Below are 14326 nucleotides of genomic sequence, written 5' to 3' on the forward strand. Positions count from 1 at the left end.
AAAACTCATTTAGGGTCTTTTTAATTATGCATAATTAATATATAAGATAAGTTTTGCTGGTTTCTGTTTGATTCCTTCATGTTAACTTCAGCTAAACTCCCCAATGAAACATTTATAAGCAGTGCACACGATAAATGGCACTCTTACATTGTGTTACAGAGCATTTGTTAACTGTTTATACAAGTTATGTAGCATTTATTAATATTGTGTACATCCAAACAAATCTTACAGCCTGTTGTAAAGCATCTTTGTAATTATTTATATGCAGAACAAATCTTATGGCACATTATAAAGCATTTATTTACATCTTACACACCTCATCTCACAAGCTGAAAACTAATGAAAATGTGTCAAGTTTAAAAGTTTCATTCTTGCCTCAAAGTCCACTTACTGGATTTCCCTTCGCAGCTTTCAGTCCATCTTGTGGCTTTCATCGGCTGCTGGAGATGAGAATGCACAAATGAATAAACACTTCATCAACAAATGCAATAAAAAATGTAATTAAGATTATAAATGAACACACATGTACATTATATTTGATATTTTCGTTAAATGTGCCACCGGATGTCTGCTTCCAGCTACTTTATAATCTGTCATAAACATTTGCTTATTTGCTTATTTACGGCCTCTGAAGGCTGAAATGGTGGTTAACATTAATTCATACCAGAATTTCTCTGCACAGTCACCATCCATCACACATGGATGAGGACGCTACACACTCTCTGCATCGTCTTTAAAGTCCAGCTTTTCTCCTCAGTGAAACTCTCTGTGGTCAGAAGCGAACTGCCTACAAAAATAATAAAATAAAGATATCATTTTCCCTCTCATTGACCTCCATTTTCCACAGTGGTGAGCAGGAGGTCTGGGGACGATTAGAGGCTTCAGCTGTGGCTCCGTCCTGCCACCACCCATCAAGTCAGGGTGAGCTGTACATGTGGATGTGATGAAGGCCTTTTGGTCGCATGTGTGGCATCTTTAAGCTTGTTTGCAGGACCCGTTGATGGGCTGCTTACGGCCCAGAGTTTGTTAAAAAATATATTAACTTGTTTGAATTAAAGCCCAAGTCTGAGTGAGGGTGACGTTTTTTTTCTGCATCATCCTGATTTTCCATGTGAATAATCTGCCATCTGCTGTTCAAACTTTGTTAGTTACATCGGTTCAGCCGGAGGAGGACGCACAAGGAGATTTAAAAGACATGAAGACACAAGTCTGGAAAAAAAAACCCATGTAATTATCACAATATATTTTTTTTGCCATTATCAAGCACTTCTATGAGACAATAATTATCAAATAGTTAAGAAAATAATGAACTCTTTGTAGTGGAAAATGTGGATGTTACACTAGCTTCACATAACTATAAGAAAGTTTCTCATATTACTGATTATAAGAAACAGTCTTAAAATTATGAGACATAAAAAGTTTGAGAAACTTTTAAAATTATCAGATGGTTTTGCATAATTGTGAGAAAAAAGCACTTTCTCATAAAAGTAGTTAAAGTAGTAAGTCGTTTTTTTTATCCAGCTCATAACTTCATACAAAAGCTTATACTAATGAGACGACTTATAATTATCCAGAATGTGGAAGTTATTCAAATCCAGTTTTTACATTTTTACTTCTTATCTCAGTTATGAGCTTTCTGAAGAGTTGAATGATGAGAAACTATCACAATTTTGAGATACTTGATCAAAAGTATGAAAAGTGTATTTGATTTTTTGCTTAATAATTATGGCTTAGCTCCTCTGTGATGACGCTGCGCCAAACTGTGACGACTGAGACTTTTTTATCTCATAATCATGAGATAATAAGTGTCATGATTATGAGAGTACAAGAAAATGGGCATCATCTTAAAAAGAAATCTAAATTACAACTTACTAGCACATCGTTATGTGAAAATCCGTAATGACTGTGAGAAGAAAACATTTAATAATATAAAGTAAATATCTAACTAACACCGTATCTCTTATGACACATTGGCTCATAATTACTGCTTCACATATAAATATAAAAAAATCTCAAAATTCTAACAATGTCACACAATTACAATAAATTTCTATTAATTAAAGAAGTTTATTCAAATCAAAGACACAGCTAAGAATGATTCAGCAAAATATTAAACATATTTTATTAAAGATTTATGTACAATAATAAAAAAACAAGCCCTCACAGTCTCTGAGACGTTAATCAGGTCCCGTTAAACGCTCGCACCGAAAAAACAAAGCAACCTCCACAAACTGAATCTCTGTGAAGTAAATTTGGTCAAAACGTTCATCAGAAGCTACAAGAAGCGGAGTGTCTGCAGGCGCGGCGGGTCGTCCGAGTGGAAAGCGTCATCAGTTATTTCCATTAGACTCCATTAAGGCCAACATGCCGTCGTTCCCTCTGCTGATCAAAAAGGCTCTAATGGTGGAACTGACACGGCTCTGGTCCGGAGATCCTGAGCAGAGAAGCAGGCCGCTGGTCGCATGAGTCATTATCAACAGAAAACACACTGTAGAACAAACACTGTGCTTTTTTTTTTCTATCATACTGGGGATTAAATCCTCTTACAGCACTCAATATTTCAAGGTGAAGACAGCAGGAACATGAGAAGTTCGTGGGGCTTCTACATTGTGCTTCAGATTAACAACAAGCACTTAAACTGGATCACACGTCTCCATCAGGAGTGTTTTTAAGTTGCAGCGCACACAGAATTAACTGGCCAAGAAGGTAAACATAGCTGACAGGATTCTTTGCTATTTCAATACAGAAAAAATGTGCAGAAAGTAGGTTTTTTTTGGCATATTTTCACCAGTAATACTGGAACAGATATACGCATGTCTGAGCAGGACGTTTCTCACACCAGCGGCGGAGAAGCAGGCGGATCAGATTTAGTCCTTCATCTTCATCTACATCACTCAGAGTTCAGTTCATCAGCTGCAGCTCAGCTTCTCCGGCCGATTCACTCACACTCAGCTGCACACATGGAAGTAACGTCCGTTTGGCAGGAAGCAGGTGAGCCTTCAGATCGTCTCTCCCCGTCGAGGGGCCTCGCTGCACCGCAGGTAACCCACACAATCGCGCCCGTACTCGTTTCTCGCTCTCTAGACGGCGTTTCCGTTCAGCGCGGCGTACTTCAGGCCAGTCAGGTTGTTGCTGGGTGAGCTGACGCCTTGTGGCGGAGCGCCGACTTCAAACACTTCGTGGATGGCTTTTCGGAAACAGTGAAAATTGTACTCTATCAAACCTGCAAAGAGAGCACATAAGTTGTTTAAAGCGTTTAACTCCAGACGTGACAGCTGTTTGTGTGAGGAAAACACGCCTCCACACTCGCAATGGCATCTTTTTTTCTAATGATCTCTGTCCACACTAAAACAATTACAGCATAATTGTCAAAAACGCTGTGTAATAATGAGATAACGGTAATGGTTGTGCTGCTTCAGTGAGAGATCAATCTAATAACAAGTCAGCAGGAAAATTGGTGGAAAAAGTATTCAGGTCCTTTACTGTAATAAAAGTAGGAATAAAACACTGTTATAATAATCCATTACAAGTACAAGTCCCGGCACTGAAAATGCTACTTCGGTGGTATTTTCAACAAAATGTAGCTGAGGTGACAAAAGTAAAACTATTCAACGCAGAAAACATCTCCTGTGAGTGTTATTAGATTATTATGGATACATTAATGTGCAGTTAGTTACTTAGTTAATTAGTTAACCGTAGTTAGTCGACGTGGAGTTAATTTTAACTATCAATGCATCATATTTTCACCAGTTCATATGTTTTGCATGAAAAAAATCCTGATTTGTAAAGACATTTTTTTTTAAAGTACAATATTTCCCAGTGAAATGTAGTGGAGGTAAAAAAAATAGCACAAGATTTTAAAAAAATCCTCAACTTTGTACTTGAGTATAGAACTTGAGTAAATCAACTATGTTACATTGTTTAGTTATCATCATTGACTGTCTTCCGTTCTAAGTTCAAGGGCTTCTGGAGAAACAAAACTTTTCCTAAACCAAACAGCTGATCTGCAGCTTAATACAGTGCGCTGCATGCGTATCGTCACAGCTTTGTGTGTACAGAGACAGAAACATGTGGTGTTATTATTTTTCCAGCTAAGAATGGGTTTACTCTAAAAAGATCAACCCTCATTTACACTTTTGAGCTGGCGGCATCCTGTGTGACCAAACCACAGTCTGATAATGCCAATTTAAGGGTTAATAAAATCTAAAGCTACTCACCTTTTCTCTCGAAGCTCTCCTCTCTGAGGATGCAGACGAGAGCGAGGAACTTTGTGACCTCTTTCAAATAAAGCACGGTAGTGTTGTTGAGCTTGATGATAGCCAACGACTCCTTGTCATAGGCGCAGCCGCTGCCGTCCTCCATTAGCCTGCCAAGATGGGAAAAGACAGACAGGCAACTCTAAACCCCCGAACAGAGAGGATACAACCACTGCCAGCGCTTAAAACAAACAGGATACGATTCTCCTCACCCGTAAATGCAGGAGACGTCGATGACGACATCGATCATGTCGCAGCAGAGCTCGTAGGACTGCATGTCCACCGGAGAGCTGTCTGTGGCGATGTAAATCTTGCTAACAACATCAAACAGGAAGGCTTTCTCAATCCCAGAATGCTGCGAAACATGAAGGACGTCATTAAGAGAAGGTACAGATGGGACACACTCAGAGGACGTTTTGTGCAGCTAAGAATGAAACAGCATACAGATATGAAGATGTTCAAGAGGTTCTCCAGCGTTGGTAACTGAGGAATGAGCTTCTGGACGACTTTACTGAAGGCCTCGAATATGGAGTGGTCGTAGATGCTGGTCAGGTAGAAGCTGACGAGGGAAAGAAGGAGGGGAGAGTCAACACGCTGCGAGAACGGGCGGCGTTGCCAAACAAGTTAGGGCAGAAGATGAAAGCCTCAGCTGTAAACACCACAATGCAAGTGATGTCACGTCTGCTCGCTGTGAGGACGAAACAATCAGCCCATCCACAAAACCAGAGTCTGAGCATGTTTAACTCAACGATACACCGGAAACATCCACGTGTTACAGCTCCACGTGTCAGAGGTTTAAATTATCCAACATCAGAGTACAGTTTAAAGACACATTCCCTAATTTTCTGACCACTTGAGGGAAACAACTTAAACACACTTAAGTTGGTTTGCGCCAACAAGGATTATTTTATGTTTCATTTTATTTGGCACACCCAGTGGTTTGTTATCTCAGCTGTTAGGTAGCAACATGTCTCCCTCCGGTATTCAAATAGGACTTATTGTGAACTCCCCGTGTGTGCTGCTGAGGAAAACCGTCCCGAGAGTTTAGCTTTAACGTGACCCTCCTGAGTCTCCAGCCGATGACTCTGCCAGCTCAGAGCAGACAGACCTGACATTCAGGTGTCTCCGGTCCCTCCTCCCTCATCACATGTTACTGACAATGCGAGTTTCCTTCTCAATAGTTTATTGTTAAAAATGATGCTTGTGACCATACGTTTGATCACATCTACCTCATTTAAACACCTTAATGTGTATTTTGGATGTTTTCTTTACACTAATATAAAAGAAGACAGGAAGCAAAATAACCTAAACCCTTTAAATTAACCACACTGGTCTATTAAAGAAATATGTTTTTGCCTGTAGTGTCTCTCCAGGGCCAAATACACCCACACCAGCAAATGCATTAGTGAAAATCTACTTTTAAGCACATCACTGGTTTCTATGAGTGATCCCCAGCTAAGTATCGCTCTCAGTAACTTGAAGAATATCAAGTATCTGACCTGTGCAGACACGTCAGTCGCTCACCTGAGGTGAAGCTTCTCCAGGCTGGCGTCTGCCAGATCATCGTTGGCCCTCTGATGAATGTCTCGCTGTGTTTCTATTTTGTGGTCATCTGACAGGCCGTCTACTTTATGGATGAACACCTCAAAGTTGATGTCTGGGTTCACTTTGTAGGCTCTGGACACAGTGAGGTGTAGCCGCACCAGAGCCTCCACGTAGTCGTCCTGACAAATTCAGCATGAACAGAAAAAGTGACAAGTTGATTCATCTCACACAGGAAGCCTTTAAACAGTATGACAGTATGAGCTTCAGTTTAAACTAATGTCATCCTACCTGAGCATCTATGACAAAGATCAAAGCGCCGGTTCCCTTAAAGATCATCTCGCTGTCAAACGTGGGGTCGAAGAAGTCCACCTGGCCGGGGAAGTCCCAGATCTGGAAGTTGACAAAGGAGCTGCTGGAGATGTCGTCCTTGTAGATTTTGTTGGTGCTCTCGAGGAACAGTGTCTCATTCGGAGACATCTTGTGGAATACAACCTGCCGGAGGAGGATTATTGTGTTGTTACTTACAACGTCTTCTCTGATTCACGTCTTCTTTCTCTTCTTCTCGTAAAACCTTTTAATTTCTTATGTCTAATATTCACTAAACATGATTTGTTTTATGTGTATTTACTAAATATTGTCATTGTTTCTCTATATTGTATATACACACACACACACAGACACACACACACACACACACATCCTGTTGAAGGGCGTCAGTGCCTTATACTGAACAGACTATTTCTCAATCAATCTACTATGTCACAATAAGAATGACTAAAAGCATTCATACATGTTATAGCCTGGCTGATGCTGTATTTTTGAGGCCAATACACATGTTGACAAGTACGAAATAAAAAGATCTAATAGTCAGTCACTTTGTTGTGACTGCTGTCTTGTTTTTTGTTATTCTATATTATATTTTTTGTTCGGACAACACAACATCTATGGCATGTCTGTCTGTCTGTCCCAGGAGAAGCCTGTTCCTCTTCCTGAGGTTCCTTCAATGTATTTCCTCATTAAAGGACTTTTTCAGGGGGAGTTTTTCCTTAGAAACACGAGTGGTTTAAGGACAGAGGGTGTTGTGTGCTGTACAGACCTGACTTGCCATTGGTTGGGCTTCAGAATAAAACAGATGCCATGATCAGTTTATTAGGTACAGAGAGCTAAAACTGTGTTGCAATAAATCCCACCTTCATGAAGGTTAATATGCTGACACAGTATAAGAGAGGATGTTTACACTTGTCTAATTGTTTTTTTCTTTTTTTCAAATGATTTTTTCTGCATATTCATATCCATACATAATAGTAACATGTCTGTTGACCTTAGTTCAGTCCTTATGCTGTCCTTATTCTGCTGTATTCATTCTGAGTGTCTGTTGTTTTGTAGGGTAAATGAGTGACATTCCTCACATGTGTAAACAAACTAAAGCTGATTGATTTACTTGTGTGGCTGTTTTGGTTGCTGTAGTTGGAGCTGTTGAACTGTATTATAAATATTTCTATCAATAAAAGTAGATTTAAACTCAAAACACCTCTTAATATTAGGAAACAATACAAACAGCAGCACAACTGCAGCCTGTCGTGCAGCTTGAACAGAAACTGAACTATATTAAAAGTGAGCTCTGCTGAAGGAGCGCAGTATTTGCTCTAGCCAGGTGTAGCTAACACACAGACAGGTGTCCTGTTTTAAGTTAATTTACCTTCTGAATGGAGGACTTCCCGCTCCGCCTCAGTCCCATCAGCAGGATCCTCGGTTTGTCAGCTGATGAGGAGCTCTCCTCCATGTCGGGCTCCTCCACCCCATAGCCGAAACTTTTGGGAAACGACCCCACGACACCGTAACTCCCCGTTAACGTGGGCTCCTCATACTGAATAGACATCCTGTAACTCACAGCCCACTCTCTGCCTCCCTCTTACTTTAGAAACCTGGCTAAACAATCAGTAGAGGAATGTTGTTGTCGAGCTAGCATGGCAAGCTAATTAGCTTAGCTAGCAGCTAGGAGCGCGGTGTTTATATATGTTAAAATGCTACGTCAAAACCCGAAACGTATCCAGATGTGGTTTAAATTTAAAAAAAATCACCAGAAGGTCAAACAACCACAATATCGGCACAGGTTTGATTTAGCCAGACCAGAAAACTGAGGAAGGATAATTAATTAAAAAAACAAAAAACAGGCTAGTCACAAGTTAGACATTTCCGCCCCCTTTAGCTCTTAGCCCCGCCCCTTGGATCTGATTGGCTGTTCTCGCCAAACATAGTCATGTGACAAGCAGTCCAACAAACACAAGCAGGAAGAACACAAACGGTGAGTAATGCTTTTCTGTGGCTCATTAGTTTAGCTTATTATATAAAAAAAAATACAGAAGCTTTCATAAGTGTTGGGTTGATTTTAACCTCCTCCGTAATAAAATTCTGCACCTGCTCATTTCTGAATGCATTTAGTGTTTGGTTTTTAACGTAAACCTTGTGTAGTTAGTTAGCTTGTTCGAGCTAACTTCCCGTGATTCATTGAAAGTGCGTTTATCTTGTATTAGTCCAATTTCTGCACTAATTCTCCTGCTGTTGTGCTGATATGTCTCAGACAGCCTCTGTGCAGTGATAATGAACTGAAAGAGGAAATGCATACGGCTTAGTGTCTGTTTTTCACATGACTGGAACATTTCTATTACATAGGACAAAGAAAGATCAATTAAAGCAAACAGTTAAGTTCATGTCAGTGGTTATTTGCCCCTGTCTTGGCAGAGTTATGTCTTGATGAAATGGTACAAAGCAAATGAGTGTAAATGATGTATTTTGCAGCACATAGATTCAGACTTCACGTGTTTGTTTCAGGGTCCAAGATGACAGCAGCCCTCCTGTGTCTCTTCCTGGCTGGTCCAGTGCTGCTGGCTGCTGCTGGCCCAGTTTATGAGTCCAACAATGGGACCGTACCACTGGTGCTGTGGCATGGGATGGGTTAGTGACTGTCATAGGGAATGATTTGTTCCCAGAATTATTTATTTATCCCTATTATCACCCACTTTCCCCTTTTTATTCCCCCCTAAGTAGCTTTAAGGTGAAAAAGAATCTCTGACAGTATCACTTACAGTATAATCCTGTGTTTAACCTTTGTGTTGGCTGTAAAGGAGACAAGAAACTAAAGGAAAAAAACGAATTATCTTTTTTCTAAGACTTAAAACTGAGTTGTTTCTGTGCTGTGTCTCTGGTCCTCTGACAGTCGTATGTCTGAGGGGAAAAAAAATGTGAAAGGTGCACAGCAGGAGAGCATGATAATATAATATACATCCACCCATGTTGTTGCTCATGTTGTAGTGAAAGTGAAAGCCAAAAAACACTTCTTGTAGCACTGTTGAACTACAAGCCTGAGCTGTTGTGCAGTTCGGTTCTTTAGTCTCACTGGGGGAAAGAAAGACAGTAAACACATTACAGTACAACAATAGAATCTATAAAAGATGCATATTTATAGCTAAGTGTGAGCTAAGAGCAAAGGAGCAAGGTAACAATGACTTTATAACTGGGCCGTTGCTCATTTTATTCCCATAGCGGCTGGAAAACACCGTCTGGGGACGTGGCAAAACAAAAACACTTTCTCTTCTCCCTCAACAACAGCAGCTTAAGTTCCTCTGAGGAACCACTGACAGAACCACAGAAGCTTTCAACAGTAGAAGGCTGTGCAGTGACCATCTGTCGTAGTCTTATGTGTTCAACAGATGTTACTGTAAGCCAGAATATTATTGATATTCAGGCTCGTTCCTCTCTCTTTTTACATTTACATTTTTTTTTTTTACCATAAATAAGTAGTAACAATAAATATATAAACTATGTCGTAGTCCGTCTTTCAGTACCGTCCAGTTTTTAATAATTAATAAACATTGCTCAAACAGGAATAAATTAATTTTTTGGTGACTATTTTCAGCAATGGACTAATACACGTGTTGCTCTAGTGTCAGCAACAGAACAATGTGTATGGGACTCATTCATGGTGATAGATAGATAGATAGATAGATAGATAGATACTTTATTCATCCCCTTGAGGAAATGCAGGTATCCAGTAGCTGGCAGTCAGTTGACAATAAAATAGACAAATAATAAAAGTCAGTGAAACCAGTAAAGCTGGTGAAGTAAAATCACTTCAGCACCATTTAAGATACACGTCAAATGTATTTATAAACAAGAATAAGCTCCATCAGGCTTTGGCCACACAGACAATACTTGTGTTGTTGGTTTTAAACTACATTCCACACGCTACATGTAGAGTGAGTCAAATTTATCATCCCACATATTTTAAGTAATGACATGATAAATGTTCATGTGTTGCCCAGGTGACAGCTGCTGTAACCCGCTCAGCATGGGGGCCATAAAGAAGATGATTGAGGAGGAGATCTCTGGCATTTACGTGCTCTCGCTGATGATCGGAAAGAATGTCATCGAGGTACTTTCGCTCCATAAAACCTTTTAAAGTCGATGCTAAAATTCTTACAAAGAAAATGTTGATTTGCTTGCGAAAATGGGATTTGCAATCTCTTCTTTTGACTTTTTCTCTTATTTTTCTGTTGTGTTCATGCATTTTGTTGCATAAAATAGCAGAGCTCTGCTTTATGTGTATGTTTTATCCATATAATGCGGCATTACATTGTTTCTCTAGCTTTTTTTAAGCTCGGTAACTCCAAATTTAACCAAAAAAAAAGAGTGTTTCAGGTTAATTTCGTACTCTAAAGGTAGATACATGTCTTCACTGCAGACATGTTTAGCCAGGAATGTCACACGTGAACCAGACAGTCATAAGATAAGTACAGAATATTAATACAGATGGATAAAGCAAATGAATGGTGTCAGGCTGACGTCGTTAGTAGCAACAATACGGCACGTTCGATTGATACATCCACACGACATGACAGGACTCCTGCTCTGTGATATTTGCAGTGCTTTTGGCAAAAGTTGCATCAGAAAAAAAAGCTCCTTTTAAGACTCCACCATGCCGTTTTTCAGTGTTAATATTCATAGCGGACCAGTGGGACTCCGCTGCTTTTCTCCTTTGATCTGTCGGAACACTGTGACTTTATCTCTCAGCTCTTCTCCTCGTGGAACTGTGCTCGTTTTCTTCTTTTAATCTCTCTGTCACGCTTTGAACTTTTCATGTTTCTCCTCCTGCAGGACACAGAAAATGGGTTTTTCAAGGATGTGAATGAGCAGGTGTCCATGGTGTGCAGTCAGCTGGCTCAGGACCCAGAGTTGAAGGGAGGATACAATGCTATGGGCTTCTCTCAGGGGGCACAATTTCTGTATGTAACTACTGTTCTGGACACTCAATGGTTTTGTTATGTCAATGTGGTTGAAATTGGACAAATTCTGTGTTTGTGTAGTTTCCCTTCTTGCCCGATTCTCCTGCAGAGTGATTGAAATACTTAAAAAAAAAAACCCAATATCTTAAAGAATAGCATGATGTCAGGACTTTTTGAGAAAGTCAAAGATGGTGAGGTTCAGCTCCTGAGCTTCATTCTCAGGCTGCAGACTCTGTTTGAGCACGTTTCCTGTTTAAAGTGACAAGAATGAGGAACGGCGCTTTGATTCTTCCTGGTTCCTCTCTTCGCAGACGAGCTGTGGCTCAGCGCTGTCCCACTCCACCGATGAAAACCCTGATCTCTGTCGGTGGGCAGCACCAAGGTAAAACCGTGATGGAAAAAAACGAAACACCAGATCCATCTCACTTCCCTTGGCAAACATGGCTCAGGAAACACTGTTTTATTTCTTCTTATTTAGTTAATAAATGAATGCATCCTTTTAGGTTAAGCTTTGTTATCACACATGATACTAAAATCACCAAACTATTGCTATTATACTACAGTATATTAGACAGTCTACTCACTACAGCACCTAATGTGTATTAATCCACAGCTGAAAATAGCAAATTAATATTTACTCTTGTTCGAGTAATGTTTGCCAAAAACTACAAACTACTTCTACTTCAAATTTCTTTCCTTTTATTAATTCATTTATCATCAATTTATTATCATTTTCACAAACTTGACAAGACACAACTCTGTGTTTTTCAGGAGTGTACGGGCTGCCCAGGTGTCCCGGAGAGAGCTCCCACATCTGCGACATGATACGCAAAGCTCTGAACAATGGAGCGTACACTGACTTGGTTCAAAAACAGTACGCCATCTTTCATCCCTCCCTGAATGACTGCCGATGTGTTAATCAGCCTTGATATTGTGTGACCATCATCGCCACTGCACAGACTGTTGTTGTGTTGAGCTGATCTGCAGCTTTGACTGGACGTTGTGTTTGTGGTTATCAGCCTGGTGCAGGCCCAGTACTGGCACGACCCCTTGAATGACGACCTGTACAAGAAGCACAGTCTGTTCCTGGCCGACGTCAATCAGGAGAGGGTCAGTACGCAGCTGCAGCACAAAGAGCTCCGCAGAGCCAGAGAGCAAATGAGAAGTGTAGAATTAGATCAGACGGTGGGAGAGCAGCCACGCTGGTGTGTCAACTTCAGCTGTTGGGAGAAAATGATACGTTAAAAGTAGAAAATAAACATAAGAACTGTCTTTTTCAGCAGCTTTTAACTGCATGTGACAGTTTTTCATCTGCACCTTGCTCCATTAAGACTTTGAGATGTGGTAAAGAAGTAACTTTTAATGGTTGATGGTCAAATCATTTATAGATCAATTATAAGCCATCAATAAGAACAATTTTTGGGTTGGCAGGTTGTTTGAAATCGCTTTGAGTGACTGGACTGTTTGGCGTCTTAGCTTATAGAAAATGGCTGCAAAACTCTTATTTCTTTCTATCTTTGTATATTTTTTTGTACGTTAACTTTTATTAATTAACATTTGTAACAGCATTGTTATCAGGTAGAAATGTAGAAAACTAGAACTGACCCTAACAGCTTGTAACTGTTACAAGGAAGAGGAAGAGTAAAAATCAGTCAATATCTATAATATATATGATATAATATAGTGAAATGGAAATAAAATAAGATTTATTGAGATGACAAACTGTAAAAGTGGCCGCACATTTACATACTAATGTTTCTATGTTCTTAAGTTAGAAACATAATCAGCTCTCATGTGTTCTGTAACATCTCATTTCTTTCTGTTTTCAAGGCCGTAAATGAGACGTACAGGAAGAATCTTCAGCTGCTGGAGAAGTTCGTCATGGTGAAGTTCCTGCAGGACTCTGTGGTGGATCCTGTTGATACAGAGGTAACGTACCGAGCACACACCTCAGAGAAGTCTCTCAAAACCTCACGTGTCACTTCCTGTTTCCTATGAAACTGTCTCCAAACAAACTGTATTTATGATTTAAGCTAAGTATAAGAAAGCAGCATGACAGACCGTCTTGTCCTGATTGTCCCTGTAGTGGTTCGGCTTCCTGAAAACCGGCCAGGCCAAAGAGACTGAAACTCTACAGGAGAGCGCTCTCTACAAAGAGGTAACCGTGTTCGGGATCTTCTGTCTCAGACGCATTAAATATGAACCTGTCAATATTTGTTCATGTAGGCGGCGATTTAGAGGTCTGGAAGTTAAATGGATTATCTTCTGCTTTGCTGAAAAGTCATATTTATACAAGATAAAACTATTATATTATCAGCACGCAGCTCCCATGAGTGTTAGCCAGTGGTGTGATAGCTAAACCTCAGTTAAAGGGGCATTCCACACTTTTTACAGCAGGCCCAGAGGAGGGAGCTTTCTAAAGTCTGAGAAAATAACCATGATGGATCTTTTATTTATTTATTCTGTCGCTCACATATTCTTCAACTTTATGAAAGTAACTGACTCAGTTGTAAATTGTCTCAGATTCAGTCCAGAAGTCCTTTCACGCCTTAAAACTACTGTAAAATGTCATTTTTTCAGTTGCACGTTTCATCCTCACTCTTACAGTCAAAAGGGTCTTAAGGTTACTTAACTGAACCCTCTGACAGACGCTGTGTCATGGTGTCCAACACCAAGTCAAGTCTCTGAGGATGTAAAACCAAACCTGAAAATCACGTGTCCCCTCGTACAGGATCGTCTGGGTCTGGCAGCCATGGACAAGGCTGGAAAGCTGGTTTTTCTGACATCTGAGGGAGACCACCTCCAGTTCACCAGAGAGTGGTTCAACACAAACCTGCTGCCTTATTTGAAATAGAGAACTTCCAGTCAGAAATCTGAGTAAACTTACCAGTATTTAACACCTGAAATTGAATTAATTGTTTTAAGAGGAATATAATGCAAAATCAGAGTAAGAAGCTTAATGACTGGATGCGGAAATGTAATCACTCCTTTTGCACTGATCACTTGTAGCACGTTGATGCTGTCTTTATGATGCCATGATCACTTTAGCTGCTACTGCGTGTACCAGTCTACTGCTTATTTCTAATGTGAACTGTCCTGATGAGGTCAAGTTGTTTTCAGGAACGTTGGATTGAAACTTTTTTTTAATAATGAATTCCTTTGCGCTAACAGCCTAATGTACGTCATGTCGACTGTATCTGTACATTTTACGTGTTTAATCCAATAAAGACAAACCAAGACACA

At 40.1% G+C, this 14326-nt stretch overlaps 2 protein-coding genes across 2 annotated transcripts; one reads left to right on the forward strand and one right to left on the reverse strand.

Annotated features, from left to right (window-relative positions):
• Positions 1-2098: 2098 nt before the first annotated feature.
• rragcb (Ras-related GTP binding Cb) lies at positions 2099-8005 on the reverse strand. The gene is made up of 7 exons (XM_070847113.1): positions 7501-8005; positions 6090-6293; positions 5781-5980; positions 4701-4815; positions 4469-4611; positions 4218-4366; positions 2099-3223 (listed from the first exon to the last, which is right to left on the reverse strand). Exons 1-7 carry the CDS (start codon positions 7678-7680, stop codon positions 3081-3083), a joined length of 1134 nt encoding a protein of 377 aa, XP_070703214.1. The 5' UTR covers positions 7681-8005; the 3' UTR covers positions 2099-3080.
• Positions 8006-8020: 15 nt separating this feature from the next.
• Positions 8021-14318, forward strand: ppt1 (palmitoyl-protein thioesterase 1 (ceroid-lipofuscinosis, neuronal 1, infantile)). The gene is made up of 10 exons (XM_070847114.1): positions 8021-8106; positions 8634-8756; positions 10124-10233; positions 10956-11083; positions 11395-11465; positions 11855-11957; positions 12103-12193; positions 12914-13012; positions 13170-13241; positions 13815-14318. Exons 2-10 carry the CDS (start codon positions 8642-8644, stop codon positions 13935-13937), a joined length of 912 nt encoding a protein of 303 aa, XP_070703215.1. The 5' UTR covers positions 8021-8106; positions 8634-8641; the 3' UTR covers positions 13938-14318.
• Positions 14319-14326: the final 8 nt, after the last annotated feature.

This window comes from Pempheris klunzingeri, chromosome 16, assembly GCF_042242105.1.
Source record: "Pempheris klunzingeri isolate RE-2024b chromosome 16, fPemKlu1.hap1, whole genome shotgun sequence".
Classification (NCBI taxonomy): domain Eukaryota; kingdom Metazoa; phylum Chordata; class Actinopteri; order Acropomatiformes; family Pempheridae; genus Pempheris; species Pempheris klunzingeri.

What these genes read in the sequence shown, in the direction of transcription:
- rragcb (XM_070847113.1), bottom strand. Translation starts at nt 7,680, where the DNA reads ATGTCTATTCAGTATGAGGAGCCCACGTTAACGGGGAGTTACGGTGTC. An exon ending in TCTTGAACATCTTCATATCT is followed by an intron (nt 4,612 to 4,700) that starts GTATGCTGTTTC and finishes CATGTTTCGCAG; the next exon opens with CATTCTGGGATTGAGAAAGC. An exon ending in GGAGAGCTTCGAGAGAAAAG is followed by an intron (nt 3,224 to 4,217) that starts GTGAGTAGCTTT and finishes CTCTCTTTGCAG; the next exon opens with GTTTGATAGAGTACAATTTT.
- ppt1 (XM_070847114.1), top strand. Translation starts at nt 8,642, where the DNA reads ATGACAGCAGCCCTCCTGTGTCTCTTCCTGGCTGGTCCAGTGCTGCTG. An exon ending in TGTCGGTGGGCAGCACCAAG is followed by an intron (nt 11,466 to 11,854) that starts GTAAAACCGTGA and finishes TGTGTTTTTCAG; the next exon opens with GAGTGTACGGGCTGCCCAGG. An exon ending in AGAGCGCTCTCTACAAAGAG is followed by an intron (nt 13,242 to 13,814) that starts GTAACCGTGTTC and finishes CCCCTCGTACAG; the next exon opens with GATCGTCTGGGTCTGGCAGC.